General features: G+C 45.3%; 1 protein-coding gene across 1 annotated transcript in view; it reads right to left on the bottom strand.

Moving 5' to 3' along the window:
- LOC120933443 (complement C3-like) overlaps window positions 1–20,202 on the bottom strand; it is a 176,472-nt gene that overhangs the window by 121,809 nt on the left and 34,461 nt on the right. The window contains exons 5-10 of the mRNA XM_040346661.1: window positions 12,248–12,342; window positions 9,078–9,160; window positions 8,121–8,208; window positions 4,468–4,570; window positions 1,870–1,990; window positions 1,673–1,788 (exon numbers count right to left, since the gene is read on the bottom strand). Coding sequence (XP_040202595.1) covers window positions 1,673–1,788; window positions 1,870–1,990; window positions 4,468–4,570; window positions 8,121–8,208; window positions 9,078–9,160; window positions 12,248–12,342 — 606 coding nt within the window. The remainder of the gene's footprint in view (window positions 1–1,672; window positions 1,789–1,869; window positions 1,991–4,467; window positions 4,571–8,120; window positions 8,209–9,077; window positions 9,161–12,247; window positions 12,343–20,202) is intronic.

Genomic DNA, 20,202 nt, shown 5'->3' with positions numbered 1-20,202 from the left:
GCTGTCTGGGTGGACGTGGGTTGTACTGCCTGGGCAGCTAGGCCGGAGTTTGGGCCTATCCCGGGCACATCTGGCTGCTAGGTTGTCTGAGGGCCTATCCAGAAGCAAGAGAAAGCAGCGCAGGGTTGGGATTGCGGCTTGCAGTCCAAACAGAAGTGACGGTTCTACCGGCCTGAGAACCTGCCATGGTCAGAGGAAGAGGGGAAGCTGTCGCCACTAAGGGGCCAACCACCTTATTACCAGGACCACAGTGAGTAACTGAAGCAAGCACTGTTGCAGCATTCTCACCAACCATGGATGGTGAAGAATCAGGAAACTTCAGTGGGTAGCAAGCCAGGGACCCAGTCAGTGGAGGCGACACTTGCAGAGTAGCCTTGTGTGTCAAGCCAGGGACAAAGCGGACCAGTGGGGTGAAGCTTAAGAGGTATCTTGAGTGCCAAGCTAGGGACCCAGCGGAGAGGCGGGAGTAATTATGCAGGAATCAATGTAAAATGAAAAGCCCCCTTAACCACTTAACCCCCGGACCATATTGCTGGTCAAAGACCAGAGTACTTTTTGCGATTCGGCACTGCGCCGTTTTAACTGACAATTGCGCGATCGTGCGACGTGGCTCCCAAACAAAATTGGCGTCCTTTTTTCCCCACAAACAGAGCTTTCTTTTGGTGGTATTTGATCACCTCTGCGGTTTTTAGTTTTTGCGCTATAAACAAAAGTAGAGCGACAATTTAAAAAAAATGAATATTTTTTACTTTTTGCTGTAATAAATATCCCACAAATATATATAAAAAAACTATTTTTTTCCTCAGTTTAGGCCGATACGTATTCTTCTACATATTTTTCGTAAAAAAAAAAATCGCAATAAGCGTTTATTGATTGGTTTGCGCAAAAGTTATAGCGTTTACAAAATAGGGGGTATTTTTATGGCATTTTTATACTCTATATTTACTAGTAATGGCGGTGATCAGCGATTTTTTTTGGTACTGCGACATTATGGCGGACACTTCGGACACTTTTGACACATTTTTGGGACCATTGGCATTTTTATAGCAAACAGTGCTATAAAAATGCATTGGATTGCTATAAAAATGCCACTGGCAGTGAAGGGGTTAACACTAGGGGCGGGAAAGGGGTTAAGTATGTCCCTGGGTGTGTTCTAACTGTAGGGGGTGTGGCCTCACTAGGGGAAATCACTGATCTTCTGTTCATACATTGTATGAACAGAGGATTAGCATTTCCCCCCCTGACAGGACCGGGAGCTGTGTGTTTACACACACAGCTCCCCGCTCTGTAACGCGCACCCCTAGTTCCCTGCGACAGAGCCGACGTAGAGCTACGGGCTCTCACGCAGGAGAGCCAACCTGCCGCCGTAGAATGACGGCGGCAAGTCGGCAAGTAGTTAAGGTTTAAATGTTTGGCTCACCAAAACTTTTTTTGGAGGTGAAAGTCGGTGGACTAACTCAACCACTGGCTTTTTTTTTATCTTGGTGTGACTATAGCAGCAAGATCTCTGCCGGTTTTCCACTTTGTTGCCTTCTACCATGTCTCCATGTCTTACTGCATCACTGAGACTCTTGACACATTTTCTGTAGAGTAAAATAAATGAACCATCTGCAAGGGTTAGCAAGTGTAAGCCCTTCTCGTACTTACCACAGTAAGCATTGGGAAGCCTTACCTTGGCCAGATAGGGCATTGAAGGCTTGAAGTACTTGGAGGTCTTGGTGAAAAGTATCTTGAATGCGGTGTTTACCACTGGAATCCCAGTCTTCTCTGCTTCCACCATATCACTGCCTGAAAGACACATGAAAATGTTAGAGTCTACAGTATCTTTTTTTGCTGAAACTCCAGACCAACACTGAGTACTTTTCCTACCTGCATTGGTCAACACAGTTGCAGCGACATAGAGAGACTTTCCAAGGAGGAGAGATAGATCAAAGTATCGTCCGGTGATCATGTACCTCTGCAGTTTCACTTCTGCTTTCCCATCTTTAAGCTAAAAATACAAAACGTCTGCATTCATGGTTTTGTAAATACTGTATATTTTTATAGCCTGTATATATTTGGTTATGTAGGTGGGGTGTATCTATCCTTCGGTTAAAGGAAGGTTGGGACTAATCAGGTTAAAGGTGGTTGGAGAGTGTACATAAATGGTTCTTTACCAGAGCTATACATACAGCATTTAGATTTTTTTGATTTATCTGATGTTCATCTGTGAAGATTTGCACAGGATTTGGATTAAAGCTTTCTGTGATCTGCAGGATGTCATTTGGATTGAGTCATTGGGGGAGATTTACTAAAACGGGTGCACACCGAATCTGGCACATATGTGCATTGTAGCCAATCAGCTTCTAACTTCGGCTTGTTCAATTAAGCTTTGACAGTAAAACCTGGAAGCTGATAGGTTACTATGCAGAGCTGCACCAGATTCTGTGTGCTCCAGTTTTAGTAAATCTCCCCACTAGTCTGCTAATTATATTATTACTGCAATGTGCAGCTATCTTGTCACAACTGGATCACATATAGACAGGGCCGTCTTTACCATAGGACAAACAGGGTCAGCTGCCCAGGGCCCTGTCACTGTTTGGGGCCCATGCAACCCCCTTTGAAAAAAAAAAAATATATATAATACATAAATGTTATTATTATTATTATTATTATTATTATTATTATTATTAAAGGACCCAGGGCCCCGGATGGCAACCCCCTTTTTTTTATATTATTTTATTTATATTTATATTTTGTTTGTATTTTTTTTTTTATTAAAGGGCCCAGAGGTCCCCAGGGCCCTGGATGGCAACCCCCCCCCTTTTTTTTATAAATGTTTCTTTTTTATATATATTTATTTTATTTTATTTTTTATTAAAGGGCCCAGAGGTCCCGGATGGCAACCCCTCTTTTTTTTTGTAATTTATTTTTATAAAAAAAAAAATTATTAAAGGGCCCAGAGGTCCCCAGGGCCCCTGATGGCAACCCCCTTTTTTAAAAAAAAAAAAATATATATATATTTTTTATTTCTTTTTTTTCTTTTTATTAAAGGGCCCAGAGGTCCCCGGATGGCTACACCCCTATTTTTCTTTATTTCTTCTTTTTTTGTAAAGGGCCTCCTGCTTCTAAATTTGTGGCAGCCCCCCCCCCCCGCTTCTCAATTTCAGGCAGCAGCAACCCCCCCCCCCCTGGTTCTCTGCTCCAGGGGGCCCATGCCTGAAGCTGTGTAAGGGGCCACAAAATTCCTGATGGCGGCCCTGCCGCCCGTTAAGCCCCTGTGCTGCCCACAAATCAGGCTGAAAATCATCAGCAGAACGCAGCCAGTGACAGTACTGCTTCCCTTCCCAGTGTTTTAAAATGTACGCTACGCACGTCGCCGTTCAAAAAAATGACGTCACTTCGTGCAAAGCACGGCGGGAAATTCAAAAGGGAGCATGCGCAGTAGGTCCGGCGCGGGAGCGCGCCTAATTTAAATGGCACACGCCCGTTTGAATTACGCGGGCTTACGCTGGAGGCTGCCGGCGGAAGTTTTCACGCAAGTGCTTTGTGAATCAGGCACTTGCGATGAAAACTGGTGGCGGTGTAACGTATTGAATCTGGGCCTTAGAGAGACAAGTGCTGTATTCACAAAGCACTTACGTCCTAAGTTACGGCGGCGTAGCATAAATGTAAGCACGCGTAATTCAAAGTAGGCTGGTAGGGGGCGTGTTGTATTTAAATGAGGCTTGACCCCATGTAGATGCATGGCCGAACGAACGGCGCATGCGCGCGCATGCTCAGTATCACATTGTATTTACGCCCAAAGATACGTCGGCTCAATGCCTGTGACGTGAACATCATTTACACACAGCCCTTGCGCAAACGACGAAAAAAGATACGCCTGTTCCGACGTCCATACTTTGCATGGGCTGCGCCACCTAGAGACATGCTTTATCTTTACGCCGGCGTATGTCTTACGTAAACGGCGTAACTAATTGCGACGGGCGTACGTACGTTCGTGAATCGGCGTATCTTGCTCATTTACATATTTGATGCGGAAATCAAGGAAGCGCCACCTAGCGGCCAGCTTAATTATTGCAACCCAAGATACAACGGCGTAGGAGACTTACGCCGCTCTTATCTTGGCCAAATCTATGCATAACCGATTCTATGAATCAGGTGCATAGATACGACGGCGGCCATTCGGACTTATGACGGCGTATCTGGAGATACGCCGTCGTAAGTCTTTGTGAATCTGGGCCAATGTGTGAATGTATGGGGCACTCAGGGCAGTCATGGTCATAGCAGAGAAAAAAAAAAGATCTCTGAACATCAGTGGAGAACAGACGAGAGGGCTCCATGAGCCCCATGCTCCACTTTACTGCCCTCCCTCCTTCCCCAAATGAAGGAATTCATCCTCAGTAAAGTTTCTCTTGGCCATACCCTATAATACATAGACATCTTCTTGATTGTACTTTCTGAGCCATAGGTGTCCGTTGTTCTTACCGTAATGTTAGTAAGAGAGTCAGGAAAGCTCTTCTTCTCATTATTATCAATCGCTCCGAACATCACATATCCAGAACCTTCCACCGCCTTCCCATGCAGAAATCTAGGATATGTAGAAATTGTTAGGCATTGATGGTCAGCAAAAGTAAAAGGTACAGGGTATGAAATTGGACAATTCCAACGATTTTTTGTCCAAAGGGCGTTGTCCGTGAACTTGTTCTGCATACAGACGGCAGAACTTTTTCAGCCAACATTCACGAAACTATGTGGTTTTTCTGCTCTTTACACCACCCTTTGGGAAACTTATGCTAATATTGTCTTATAGTTAGCATTGGTTCGAAACATGCGTGGTTGTACTTTGTATTTTAGTCCGACGGATTTGTGCACACACGATCGGATGATCCGACGGAACACATTTGCTGTCGGACAGTTTGAGAGCATGAACATCCAACATTTGTTGTCGGAAATTCCGACAACAATTGCCCGATGGAGCATACAGACGGTCGGATTATCCGACAAAACACGTCCATCGGACAATAGTTGTCGGAAATATCCGATCGTGTGTACGGGCCTTAAAGTGGCTGTAAACCCCCTCTCATCCTTTCTAAACTACTGCCATATTGCTGATCTATAAGGATATAGATGCCTCCTGCATGTATCCTTACCTGTCAAATGTCTCCCCTCTGTCTGTTATATGAACTGAAAAACTGCAGATTCTGTGGGTGGATCTGTTGTCTGGAGCTCTGTGGGTGGAGTCGTGATGTCAGTAGACTCCCCGCCCTCCTCTACACTCCCCTTGTCAACATGCATTTTTCCTATGTATTCCTTACACTAAATTGAACAAGTCGGGAAAATCTATAGACGTGCACTTTCATCAATGTAAAAATACTCAGACATGTATAAGCATAGAAAATGGAAACGCCACCTGTGTTCCAACAACCAGAAGTAAAGTGTCCCGGAAGTTTCGTCAGCAATGTCTCACATGATTAGGGGTCACATGCCCAAACAAATCCGTTCTCACATATATACAATAATGTTGCCATCTTTCTCCTGTGCTCCTTCCAAACAATAATATCCTACATCTCAGGACCCACTAACAGGCCAGGTTTGCAAGATAACTGAAATACATCACAGGTGATATCATTTTCTGCTCAGTGATTGCAGTATTCTAGTCTGCACCTCCCCAAGGTAATACTTAAAACCTGGCCTGTTAGTGGGCCCTGAGGACAGTGGACCACTGCCATATAGCATCTCTATATTAACTGCTTGCCGACCAACCACCGCAGTTATATGGCAGCAGTTCGGCTCCCCTGCGTGAGAGCCCGTAGCTATACGTCGGCTCTCCCGCAGGCCACTAGGGGTGCGTCCCCAGCTCGCCCCCAACTCCTGTGCGCGTGCCCGGTGGGCACGATCGCCGCCGGGCACACGCTGTCGCTCGTTACAGAGCGGGGAGCGAGAGCTGTGTGTGTAAACACACAGCTCCCGGTCCTGTCAGGGGGAGAAATGCTGATCTTCTGTTAATACAATGTATGAACAGCCATCAGTCTTTTCCCCTAGTGAGTCCACCCCCCCTACAGTTAGAACACACCCAGGGAACATACTTAACCCCTTCCCCGCCCCCTAGTGTTAACCCCTATACTGCCAGTGGCATTTTATAGTAATCCAATGCATTTTTATAGCACTGATCGCTATAAAAATGCCAATGGTCCCAAAAATGTGTCAAAAGTGTCCGAAGTGTCCGCCATAATGTCGCAGTGCCGAAAAAAAATCGATGATCGCCGCCATTACTAGTAAAAAAAAAATATTAATAAAAATGCCATAAAAATACCCTCTATTTTGTAAACGCTATAACTTTTGCGCAAACCAATTAATAGACGCTTATTGCTTATTTTTTTTTTATATATTTTTGGGGGATATTTATTATAGCAAAAAGTAAAAAATATAATTTTTTTTCAAAATTATCGCTCTATTTTTGTTTATATCGCAAAAACTAAAAACCGCAGAGGTGATCAAATACCACCAAAAGAAAGCTCTATTTGAGGGGAAAAAAGGACGCCAATTTTGTTTGGAAGCCAAGTCGCACGACCGCGCAATCGTCAGTTAAAGCGACGCAGTGCCGAATCGCAAAAAGTGCTCTGGTCTTTGACCAGCAATATGGTCCAGGGGTTAAGTGGTTAAATATACAAATTTGAACATTCATAATGTTTTCTTTCCTGGGGAAAATCATTTTGTATTCATTTGCACTGAGCACTTTTATCTGAACTGTAAATGATGTACTTTTTGTGCAATTGTCAATTGTTTATTTGATCTCACTTGTATTTATAAGAGCACAGTCTAGTTTTCACCCCTTTCCCCTCGGTGGGTAACCAAAATGACTCAAAGTGTAAAAACACGATTGCGCGCCAACCTGAAGGGCGAAATAGTCCAAGTATTTTTTTATTGTTCTACTTTACTTAAAGCGGAGTTCCGGCCACAATTACACTTTTTAAATATAAATACCCCTGTAATACACAAGCTTAATGTATTCTAGTAAAGTTAGTCTGTAAACTAAGGTCCGTTTTGTTAGGTTGTTACAGCATTTAGACACTTTATAAAATAGAAATTGACTGGGGCCATCTTAAGTGTGGGCATCATGAAGCCAGACTGTATGACTTCCTGGATTTCAGCCTTGCAAATCTCGCACATGCTCAGTGCTGCACAAGCAGTGTCAGATCAGGTTTCAGCACCTGTGCTGTCCAAGTCACATGATTCTTTGAGACTGGGGAGTGCACAGACTCCTGGAAAGATACACCCACTACATTCCCAGGAGTCTGTGCGGTGTAGGTTAGGAAGCATTAAGCACCTAGGTGCAGGAAGAGGGAAGATTAACTATTCTGCCTAGCAACTAGGCATGTGCATTTCGTTTCGTTCCGAATCGTAATTCGGACGAATTTTTCATTATTCGGACATTCGGATGCATACGAATTCCCGAATTGCAATATTAATGAATTTACCGAATCCGAACGTTTTCGATTCCGAATCGAAAACCCGCGGACGAAATTCGATCGGAATTCGATTTTTTTTTTTTTTTTTAATTCCGATCGAATTTCGTCCGCGGGTTTTCGATTTGGAATTCGAATTTTTTTTTTTTTTTTTTTTTTTTGAATTCCGATCGAATTTCTTCCACAGGTTTTCGATTTGGAATTCGAATTTTTTTTTTTTTTTTTTTCGAATTCCGATCGAATTTCGTCCACAGGTTTTCGATTTGGAATTCGAAATTTTTTTTTTTTTTTTTTTTCGAATTCCGATCGAATTTCGAAATTATATTCGAAGAGAGAATTTTCGAATTCGACCGGATTTTTCGAAATTCGGTCGAAAACGAACGAGTTCCGAAAACGAATTTAACACATGTAACGAACCTAACTTAACGAAATTAATTAAATAACGAATTAAAACGAAACGAAACGAAACGAAATTTTCCCTTTTGCACATGCCTACTAGCAACAACACTTTGAAGGCATCTAAAAAAAAAAAAAAAATTCGTAAAGGACTAATGACATTTTTTTAAAACTACTGATGTAATGTTATATTTATGGGTGGAACTCCACTTTAAGTACATTTTATAGGCATTGTAAGATGTATGGGGGGAAAAAAATATAAATGAAGGTTCTCACTTTGCTGTAATGGTCACAGTGAAGTCATTGTCATCCACATAGTAGTGATTCTGAGGAGTCTCCAACAAGACTTCAAAACTCGGCAGAACTATGAACAAGAAAACGCATGCATGTTTCAACAACTTGGCATTCAATACTTCTTTCACAGAATACATGCTTCTAATTTTGACTGTCCTATCATCCTGGACTACAAACCTGATTCATGAAATTTGAGCTGGGCACAAAAATCTGCAATATTTTGTTATCTCTCTTCAATGAGCTAAGTCCCGTAGCTCTCTCCTGAACCGTTCCTCTGTTATCAGCTTGATAACTCCTGACAATTTCTCAGACTTTTAGACAAAAGCAGCCTGAATCTTCAGTCCGGGGAGGTTGATAAAATAGATTAGCAGGGAGCAGGTCCTATTACAAAACACCTCTAAGAGTCTCTGCCTATGATGAGAGGGGGTGTGTGCCTTTCCTCCAATCAGCAATGTTGGATATCTTGGCTGTATGCCCAGACATCACACTCTGTGTTAACCAGGGAGAGAACATTTCCTAACATGATCTGAACTTTCTAAACTGTATATAAATGTGAAGACAGCAGATATACATGTAAAACCTATGTAGGGAGATTTGTTTCATCTCTGTGTATCATCTGAGGCTGTTCACTTCACTGGGTGTATGGAGGGTTTACATCCACTTTAAAGTGAAGGAAGATTTTGGTGGGGGGATTCGGGAATCCCTATTCACAGTATTGGAGGCTCAGTAGTAAGTAAAAAAATTGGGCAGGTGGCCTATGTCCTCTGTAGGTACTGTATTTCCATATGCTACCCCCATTCCCACTGATGCCCCTGAGAAATGGCTTAACACCTCAGCATCTGAATATAAGTGTTGCTTGGACAAAAAAAGCATATTTTGTTTTTCTCTTTCAAATCGCTTTTAAATGAAATAATTGATTGTCAACATTGATGTACTCACCATATTCCTTGACCTCAAACTCTGTGTTGAAGATTTCTTGAGGAGCCACTTGGAATCTGCAGGAGATTTTCCATAATCCCTCACTGCAAGAAAAACACAAGTCTGTACTGACAGGGTTGAGCAGGGACCTTGTGGGCTGATTCATTTGTGGCCCAACAACAATGATGTTCAGAGAGCAGTAGCCCCTGGGAACCAGATATCGGCTTATGGTACGATACATTTCTTGGCGGGCGTTATGCATCACCGCACTTCGCTCTTTGCATTCTGCTTTGTTATGTTTCTCTTTGTGTCAAGTAATCAGTGGCGGCCCGTCCATAGGGGGCGCCCGGTAGATGCCCCCCCCTCCCCCAAGTTAGTAAAAAAAAAATTATAATAATAAAAAAAAAAATGTATTTAAACATGTCCCTTTAAAAAAAAAAAAAATTGAAAAAAGGTGCTTATGTGCACTGTGTTCGGGCGTCGGGCACAGTGCAGTATAAGTAGCGCCACGTCTGTGCAATCACGAGATTGCAGATGTGGCGCTACATTGGCAGCAAAAAAATGCCTTTGTGGCGGAGCCCATCGTGCCACAGCTTCCAGCGCGATGGACTTGGACTTGTGGCCGGGCGCGTGCACAGCACCCAGTATATTTCTGTGCCCAGAGCGGCTGGCACCCCCCCCCCCCGCTTATTTAACTTAACTTTTACGATTCGGCGTAATACCGGCCCACCGCCCCCCCCCCCCCCCTTATTTAACGTAACTTTTTTTTTCTTAGGTTCGGCGGAAATAGCGGCCGGGAGCCAGCTTCATGGACTAATAGTTCCTTCCCACTGTGCCCAAGCTGCCTCAGGTACTCTGCAGTCTCGGTGGTAAGGAAAGAGCACATATGAATTGCTGTATTTATGTCAAGATACAGGACTGGGGAATCATTTACACTTGATGGAGGGACATTACTCTTACTTACAAAGGCTTTTCTTACTGCTTAGGTAAAGTAGGGAGTTTTTATGATTGTTGACCACAGAAACTATTACCATTTTCCTTTTTATTCTCCCATGATTCAAACTTTGTAAATGGATTAGAAGGATTCCAAAAGGTATTATATTCAAGATTTTTCCTGTACAGTCACAGTGTCAATTCCTCTGTATATACAGTAACACAGGTTTGGCGGAAATAGTGCCCGTATCCCCCCCCCCCCAATGCAGTTATTTCCACAGCCTCTGTTAATCTCGTGCAGTCAGTATGTCCGCAGTCTCTGGTAATCTCGTGCAGTATGTCTGCAGTCTCTGGTAATTTCGTGCAGTATGTCCGCAGTCTTTGGTAATCTCGTGCAGTATGTCCGCAGTCTCTGGTAATCTTGTGTAGTATGTCCGCAGTCTTTGGTAATTTCGTGCAGTATGTGTCCGCAGTCTCTGATAATCTCATGCCCATTTAGAGTCCTTCATTACTAACAGTGTAATTTTTTTAGTTTGTTTGTGCCAATCTGTAAGACTGCGCTATATACCATGATTTGTGATGCTGGGGCTATATACTCTGCCCTGTGATGCTGAGCTGTAAACTCCTGACACTATGAGTGGGAGCAAGTGGAATACAGGGGACGGAGGGGGTGGATTCTATAAGAGGTGTGGCTTATGAGAAGTGGGAGGGACCAAATGTGGAGGGACGAGGTCTTGCGCCCCCCCATCTTAAAACTTCACCAGCTGCCACTGGTCAAGTTCATATTTATTGTAAGGCATAGTTCACATTTGGATTAAAAGATATAATGTATTCACTACTGCAGGGGTTGGCAACCTTTCAGAGGTTGAGATCTATCTGGACAACATGGAGGAAAGCAAAAATCCCTGGGGGGAACGAGAGACGCCCTCAAAAAATAAAGCAAAAAGAAGAGCTTCTAATAGAAAGACATGGATGTAGCATAGATGTAGTGTTCTGTACTCCCTCAACGCAGTGTCCTCTGCCCCCCTTCACATCACCCCTTGTAGTGTCCTGTACCCCCCTAAAACAGTGTCCTCTGCCCCCCTTCACATCACCCCTTGTAGTGTCCTGTACCCCCCTAAAACAGTGTCCTCTGCCCCCTTCAAATCACACTCCCCACACTGTAGTGTCCTCTACCCCCCCATAGCAGTGTCCTCTGCCCCCCACAAAGTGTCCTTTGCCTCCTGAAAGCAGTGTCCTCTGCCTCCCCATCCCACAAAGCAGAGTCCTCTGTCCATTTCTCATCACATTCCCTATCCAATTGTGATGATATCCCCCTCCCCCCACTCCCGTATTGCTGCTTCTCCACCCCTAGCTGTCGGAGCTCCTTATACAGCTGAGAACAGAGATTATGTGATCAGGTATTTTTAATATTTTTTAAATTCTTACACAAATATTTCGCGGCGGCCGTGGTGCTTCGCGGCGGCGGTTAATGATGGGATGTGGAGTTCCAGCACCTTGTACCTCTGGACCCCTTTACATTACACAGCACCTTGCACCTCTGGATCCCTTTACATTACACAGCCCTCCACAGTTTGTTACACAGACACCCCCCTAACAGTTCTGAACCCCCTGCATGTTACACTGGGGGGAGATGTGACATGTGGCCTGCAGGCCGCCGGGGACCGCCACGGCCCACCGGGCATGTGCCCAGTATGCCCTATAGCTAGTCCGGGTCTGGTTGTCTAATCTGTAGAGAGAAGAGAACTCAGATTAGTTGCTCCTACTTTCTACACATTAAAGTGTTACTAAACCCACAACAGTAAAATCAGTCTGTATATGCAGTAAAGCATGCATGTTATACTCACTGTGAAACCTAAGGGGTTAATCCTCTGCATTGTGTAAAAAGGCTGTTTGAACCTGTTGTCTCTGATCTACCCCTTCTTGCACTGTCGCCAATTCATCTCCTGATAGAACAGAGCCTCAGGGGCACTCTGCACATGCTCAGTTTGGTGTGTCTTGCTTTAGAATTTTAATTTTTTTTTGGGAGGGTGCATGTGATCAGCACAGGGCCAATCAGCACTGTCCAGACAGAGGGTCAGGGGTCACGCAGCCTCATGGCACAGTCAGAGTAGAATGAAAACTCCTCCTACAAGTTTTAACCAGAGACTGATAGAAGTCACAAGACTGCTATATACTGCTGATGAGAAAGGGTATTTAGCAGATAAACGGCTAACAATAGAACGTCTGACAGATCTCTACACAAGATAAAGACTTACTTAGTGATCTCTGGAATGTTGAATGTTTTTTCAACAATGCCAACATGTTCACCAGAAGAAAAACGGTCTTTTTTCACCACAATCCCATCAGGGTTCTGAAAAGAAAAAGGGTTTATGTTAGAACAGTGGTATAGGCATAAGGGATACATCGAAAGCAAGGAGACCTGGTAATTTGTTAGAGATCAAATATGACTGGTCTATGATGCATCTTTCTCATAGGACGTGTAATGTGTCCTATTGGCCTTCTGAACCTGGTAAATTAGGCATGTTTGGTATCTAACTGAGTTTCTTCTTTCACTTTAATGTAGCAACCTATTATAAAGGTATCTCCATGATAGTAGGAGTTATGGAATATGAATAAAAATGACCTTTGTGGACTTTAACAGTAGGTCAGTATAAATCAACACCCTAGATTCACAGATGTGTATTTCTAAACTGCATACCAGACTACTTTAAAAGTGATTGGGCCAGATTCTCAAAGGCGTTACGACGGCGCAATGCCATTTGCGCCGTCGTAAGTCCTAATCTGGCCCGGCGTATCTATGCGACTGATTCTTAGAATCAGTTACGCATAGATATCCCTTAGATCTGACAGGCGTAAGGCTCTTACGCTGTCAGATCTTAAATGCAATTTTTTTTCCCGCCGCTAGGTGTCGCATCGTCGTTTTCCCCGTCGTCTATGCAAATTAGCTAGTTACGCGAGATTCCCGAACGTACGCGCGGACGACGCAGTGATTTTACGACGTTTCCGTAAGCGTAAACTTGCCCCTGCTATAATGAGGAGCAAGTTTACGTAGGTCCGTCGTATGCATGTTAAGTATGGCGTCGGGTCAGCGTCGTCTTTTTCCGTCGTTTTCGTAAGTCGTTCGCGAATATGACTTTTCCGTCGTGAGCTGGAGCATGCGCACTGGGCTATTTTTATGCCCGGCGCATGCGAAATTCGATCGTCGCGGGGGGCACGCTTAATTTAAATACAAGCCGCCCCCTTTGAATTACGCGGCCTTACGCCGGGCCATTTACACTACGCCGCCGCAAATTACGGAGCAAGTGCTTGGAGAATACGGCACTTGCTCCAGTAATTTGCGGCGGCGTAGTGTAAATGGCTTACGCTACGCCGCCGCAGATTCTACGTGAATCTGTCCCATTGTTTACAACAGGGCATTGTCCAGGACCCTCAACTGGTTAAAGGGGTTGTAAAGGTAAAAATAAAATCCCCTAAATAGCTTCCTTTACCTCAGTGCAGTCCTCCTTCACTTACCTCATCCGTCCATTTTGCTTTTAAATGTCCTTATTTCTTCTGAGAAATCCTCACTTCCTGTTCTTCTGTCTGAAACTCCACACAGTAATGCAACACTTTCTCCCTGGTGTGGAGTGTCGTGCTCGCCCCCTACCTTGGACTACAGGATAGTCAGGACGCTCTCTACATTGCAGATAGAGAAAGGAGCTGTGTGTTAGTCGGCGTCCTGACTCTCCTGCTCGCTCCCTCCCCCCTCAAGGGAGGAGGCGAGCACGACACTCCACACCAGGGAAAAAGCCTCGCATTACTGTGTGGAGTTACAGACAGAAGAACAGGAAGTGAGGATTTCTCAGAAGGAATAAGGACATTTAAAAGCAAAATGGAAGGATGAGGTAAGCGAAGGAGGACTGCACTGAGGTAAAGGAAGCTACTGTATTTATCGGCGTATACCGCGCACTTTTTTCCCCTTTAAAATCAGGGGAAAATCGTGGGTGCGCAATATACACCGATCCTCGCTTTCCGGCGCTGTGTTTGAACGCCGCTGCGGACATATACCGAGCTCAGTACACTCGGGTACACTCGGCCAGGCTCGGCTCCCCTCGCGGTCACGCCCTGTCCTGCCTCCTAGCCTTTATGCGAGAGGAGCCGAGCGTGGCCGAGCATGCCAGAGTGTACTGCGCTCGGTATATGACGGCGGCGGCGTTCAAACACAGCGCGGGAAGCGGGGATCGACTCAAAAAGAGTGCGGGAGAAGCAGGGAGGACACCACCAAGGCCGCAGACGAACGCCGGACCGGACAAGGCCGCCGATGGACGCCGGGCAAGACACCGACGAGGGGCATTCAAACTGTAAGTATTTTCTTTTTTTCCTGAAATTTCACTTCCAGGTTGGGGGTGCGCTTGCGCTATACGGTATTTAGGGGAAACATGTTTTACCTTTCAACCCCTTTAAGGTTAATGATTTCCTGCATTCCTCCCAGGCTGACTGTTTTTTTGTCAAATGAGCCGTCTTCCTTGGCTGCTTAATATAAACTGGAGATTTTAAAGAATAAGTTCACCTTTGGGAAAATTCAGATATCGATTTCGAATGCTGTACTTTATTAATCCCAAAGGGAAAATATGTCACATGTAACATGTTTCCACTGCTGCAGCCACTCCCTGACCCGCCGCCTCTGGTGACAGCAAGCCGGGGATCTTCTCCCCGAACTCGCTATCACAATAATAAAAAAAAAACACGGCCTTGCATGGCTACGCCCACCCCTCTGCATCATTCATCCAGAGTTCTGTGAATAGGAAAACTACAAATACCGACAGACTTTGCAGTAGTTCATTGTTTCCTCCTGTCATTATATAACTGCCTGCCCGTACGGGGTACAAACCAACAGCTTACACAGACAGTCTCCAGGGCCTAGATTCACAACCGAGATACGACGGCCTATCTCCAGATACGCCGTCGTATCTCTGCGTTGTGCCGTCGTATCTATGCGCCTGATTCTTAGAATCAGTTACGCATAGATTTCTGTTAGATCGTAACTGCATTTTTACGCTGGCCGCTAGGGGCGTGTATGCTGATTTATGCGTCGAAATATGTAAATCAGCTAGATACGCGAATTCCTGAACGTACGCCCGTCCGACGCAGTAAAGTTACGCCGTTTACGTTAGGCTTTTCCCGGCGTATAGTTACCCCTGCTATATGGTGGCGTAAGTGCGGCGTACCAATGTTAAGTATGGCCGTCATTCCCGCGACGAAATTTGAAATTTTTACGTTGTTTGCGTAAGTCGTCCGTGAATGGGGCTGGACGTCATTTACGTACACGTCGAAACCAATACGTCCTTGCGGCGTACTTTGACGCAAAGCACACTGGGATATTCCACGGACGGCGCATGCGCCGTAAGTGCAAAACGTCAATCACGTCGGGTCACAGTACATTAACATAAAACATGCCCCCCTGTTCAACATTTGAATTAGGCGGGCTTACGCCGGGCGATTTATGCTACGTCGCCGCAACTTACGGAGCAAGTGCTTTGAGAATACAGCACTTGCCCGTCTAAGTTGCGGAGGCGTAACGTAAATCGGATACGTTACGCCGCCGCAAAAATACGCCGTTCTACGAGAATCTGGGCCCAGGAGTCCTGCATTGCACCCATGCTCTTATGTGAGCCAGTTCAATGCTTTGAAGGCTCCTTGTAAAAAAAAAAAATTTAAATAATAAATACATATTTTTTTTTCCTGAAAAAAGATGTGAATTTTTTTTTTTTTTTATTACAAAGGTGAACTTATCCTTTAATTTGACCGTCTTGTTACTGACTTTTGAATTTTGAGTAAATAAGAGTTGCATTATATTCAGCTTCTGCGCAGGTGCAGTCTACTTTCTCCACTGCAGGTGGTGCTCAACCACAATGGCATTAAAGAGGGAGGGGAGATCATGTGGAACATGGTTCCTCTATGGTTTCCTGGGCCACTGGGGAAGCTATCTGGATAGACGCTGCCAGCGCATGTGACTCTGGTGGCCATCTTGGGTCAAGCAGATTCTATTAACCACTTCCCGGCCGCCGCATGTAGATATACGTCGGCAGAATGGCACGTACAGGCACATTGGCGTACCTGTACGTCCCTGCCTAGACGTGGGTCGGGGGTCCGATCGGGACCCCCCCCCCCGCTACATGCGGCGGTCGGATACCCGCGGGGAGCGATCCGGGACGACGGCGCGGCTATTCGTTTATAGCCGCTGCGTCGCGATCGCTCCCCGGAGCTGAAGAACGGGGAGAGACGTATGTAAACACGGCTTCCCCGTGCTTCACTGTGGCGGTGTATCGATCGAGTGATCCCTTTTATAGGGAGACTCGATCGATGACGTCAGTCCTACAGCCACACCCCCCTACAGTTGTAAACACACACTAGGTGAACCCTAACTCCTACAGCGCCCCCTTGTGGTTAACTCCCAAACTGCAACTGTCATTTTCACAATAAACTATGCAATTTAAATGCATTTTTTGCTGTGAAAATGACAATGGTCCCAAAAATGTGTCAAAATTGTCCGAAAAGTTCGCCATAATGTCGCAGTCACGAAAAAAATCGCTGATCGCCGCCATTAGTAGTAAAAAAAATAAAAAAATAATAAAACTATCGCTATAACGCTATACATTTTGCGCAAACCAATTGATAAACGCTTATTGCGATTTTTTTTACCAAAAATAGGTAGAAGAATACGTATTGGCCTAAACTGAGGAAAAAAATGTTTTTTATATGTTTTTGGGGGATATTTATTATAGCAAAAAGTAAAAAATATTGCATTTTTTTTCAAAATTGTCGATCTATTTTTGTTTATAGCGCAAAAAATAAAAACCGCAGAGGTGATCAAATACCACCAAAAGAAAGCTCTATTTGTGGGGAAAAAAGGACATCAAATTTTGTTTGGGAGCCACGTCGCACGACCGCGCAATTGTCTGTTAAAGCGACGCAGTGCCGAATTGTAAAAACCCCTTGGGTCATTTAGCAGCATATTGGTCCGGTCCTTAAGTGGTTAAAGACCCTGGCTCCTGGGCTTGGAGCACATTCTGCATGTGGGTAGTGTAGGGTCAGGTCACCTGTGTGTCAGGGACAGTATTAGCGGTAGGGTGAGGTTCCAGACGTGTAGGGAAAGAGCAGGGACATGCTGACCTTCCTCGAAAACCTCCCCATTCAGTTTGGTGTGATGAGATTTAAAAAATCATGCCTGTATTACTTTATGTGTGTTCCCTTGCATTTGGAAGCCCAATGAAATTGATGAAACATGCGACCCGGGAACACAAAAAAAGTAGGGTTGTCCAGATACCGATACCAGTATCGGTATCGGGACCGATACCGAGTATTTGCGGGAGTACTCGTACTCGCGCAAATACCCCCGATACCTAAATAGAATACTTCCCCCCCCTTTCCCCCCCCCGCCGCTGCCGCCGCATTGTGCCGCCGCATCGAGGGACATGGCTAGAGGGACATTGCTGCATATGTGAGGGACATGGCTAGAGGGACATTGCTGCATATGTGAGGGACATGGCTGCATATGTGAGGGACATGGCTAGAGGGACATGGCTGCATATGTGAGGGACATGGCTAGAGGGACATTGCTGCATATGTGAGGGACATGGCTAGAGGGACATTGCTGCATATGTGAGGGACATGGCTAGAGGGACATTGCTGCATATGTGAGGGACATGGCTAGAGGGACATGGCTGCATATGTGAGGGACATGGCTGCATATGTGAGGGACATGGCTGCATATGTGAGGGACATGGCTAGAGGGACATGGCTGCATATGTGAGGGACATGTCTAGAGGGACATGGCTGCATATGTGAGGGACATGGCTGCATATGTGAGGGACATGGCTAGAGGGACATGGCTGCATATGTGGGGGACATGGCTGCATATGGGGGGGACATGGCTGCATTTGGGGACACATTTAAAAAAAGTATCGGTATTCGGTATCGGCGACTACTTGAAAAAAAGTATCGGTACTTGTACTCGGTCCTAAAAAAGTGGTATCGGGACAACCCTAAAAAAAAGCTTCAGCTCTAATGCACATTTATGGTGTGAATGAGACCTTGGTGAAAGATAGCAAGGCATCTTATATTTACTGGTTTTAAACTTTTTTTTTTTTGGCCTGGTTTCTGGTTTAGGCCTAAATGAGGTCATACGGCGGTACAGCCTGGCGTATATGACAAGGGTCAGATGGCCACAAGCAAAGCATCATGGCTGTGGCATGTGTACAATCTCTGTGTGATGTTAAGGGGTGGTCAGGGGCAGTATAAGTGTGGCACATCTGCCTATTTTTATCTCCCCCTAACCCCAGCCATACACTATATTACCAAAAGTATTGGGACACCTGCCTTTACACACACATGGGGGCAGATCCACATAGATCTGCGCCGGGCGCAGCGTATGTCAGATACGCTACGCCGCTGTAACTTACTTTGGCTTAGTTTGAATCCTCAACCAATTTGTGCCGTAAGTTACGGCGGCGTAGTGTATCTCTCGCGGCGTAAGGGCGCGGAATTCAAATGCGGCGGGTAGGGGGTGTGTTTCATTTAAATGAAGCACGTCCCCGCGCCAAACGAACTGCGCATGTGCTGTCCCTAAAACTTTGCGCCGTGCATTGCGCAAAATGACGTCGCAAGGACGTCATTGGTTTTGACGTGAACGTAAATGGCGTCCAGCCCCATTCACGGACGACTTACGCAAACGCCGTAAAATTTTCAAAATTAGACGCGGGAGCGACGGCCATACTTAACATTGAGTACGCCACCATATAGCAGCTTTAACTATACCCCGGAAAAAGCCGAACGGAAACGACGTAAAAAAATGCGACGCCCGCTCGTACGTTCGTGGATCGTCGGAAATAGCTAATTTGCATGCTCGACGCAGATTACGATGGGAACGCCACCTAGCGGACGCCGAAAAATTGCATCTAAGATCCGAAGGCGTACGCCTCTCGGATCTAGCCGAGATGCCGTCGTATCTTGTTTTGAGGATTCAAAGCAAAGATACGACGCGGGAATTTTGAAATTACGCCGGCGTATAAATAGATACGCCGGCGTAATTTCTTTGTGGATCTACCCCATGAACTTTAATGGCACCTCAGTCTTAGTCTGTAGGGTTCAATATTGAGTTGGCCCACCCTTTGTAGCTATAACAGCTTCAACTTTTCTGGGAAGGCTGTCCACAAGGTTTAGGAGTGTCTATGGGAATGTTTGACCAATCTTCCAGAAGTGCATTTGTGAGGCCAGGCACTGATGTTGCACGAGCAGGACTGGCTCGCAGTCTCCACTCTAATTCCTCTAATTCAGGTCCATTAAGACATGGATGAGTGCGTTTGGGGTGGAGGAACTTGACTGGCCTGCACAGAGTCCTGACCTCAACCCAATAGAACACCTTTGGGATGAATACGAGTGGAGACTGCGAGCCAGGCCTTCTCGTCCAACATCATTACCTGATCTCACAAATGCGCTTCTGGAAGAATGGTCAAACATTCCCATAGACACACTCCTAAACCTTGTGGACGGCCTTCCCAGAAGAGTTGAAGCTGTTCTAGCTGCAAAGGGTGGGCCAACTCAATATTGAACCCTACGGACTAATGCCCTGTACACACGATCGGAATTTCCGATGGGGTAAAATCCGATGGAATTTTCCGTCAGAATTCCGTTCAAGCTGTCTTGCATACACACTGTCAGACCAAATTCCGACCGTCCAAAACACAGTGACGTAAAACACTACAACAAGCCGAGAAAAATGAAGTTTGCTTCCGAGCATGCGCGCCTTCATTCTGAGAATGCGTGTTTTTTTCTCCGTCGGAGTTCCACACAGACGATCGGAATTCCCGATAGGATTTTTTTTCCATCGGAAAAAAATAAAACATGTTCTATTTCTAAACTCCGACGGAAAAAAAGTCCGATGGGGCCCACACACGGTCGGAAGATCCAATGAAAAAATTCCGTCTGACTTTTTTCATCGGAAATTCCGATTGTGTGTACGAGGCATTAGACTGGGATGCCATTAAAGTTTGTGTGCATGTAAATGCAGGAGTCCCAATACTTTTGGTAATATAGTGTATGAGTGAATGAGCCCTAGCAGAACTGTCTGTAAAGGCCGTTTGCTAACTATTATTAGCAGATCTTTTACACAATGTCCTTTTTCTCTTTAGATTTCCTGGTCCTTTAAACACGCCAATCCAATTTCCACACC

The sequence above is a fragment of the Rana temporaria genome, chromosome 3 (genome assembly GCF_905171775.1).
Source record: "Rana temporaria chromosome 3, aRanTem1.1, whole genome shotgun sequence".
NCBI classification, from domain to species: domain Eukaryota; kingdom Metazoa; phylum Chordata; class Amphibia; order Anura; family Ranidae; genus Rana; species Rana temporaria.
This window is presented reverse-complemented; position numbering and strand designations above follow the sequence as displayed.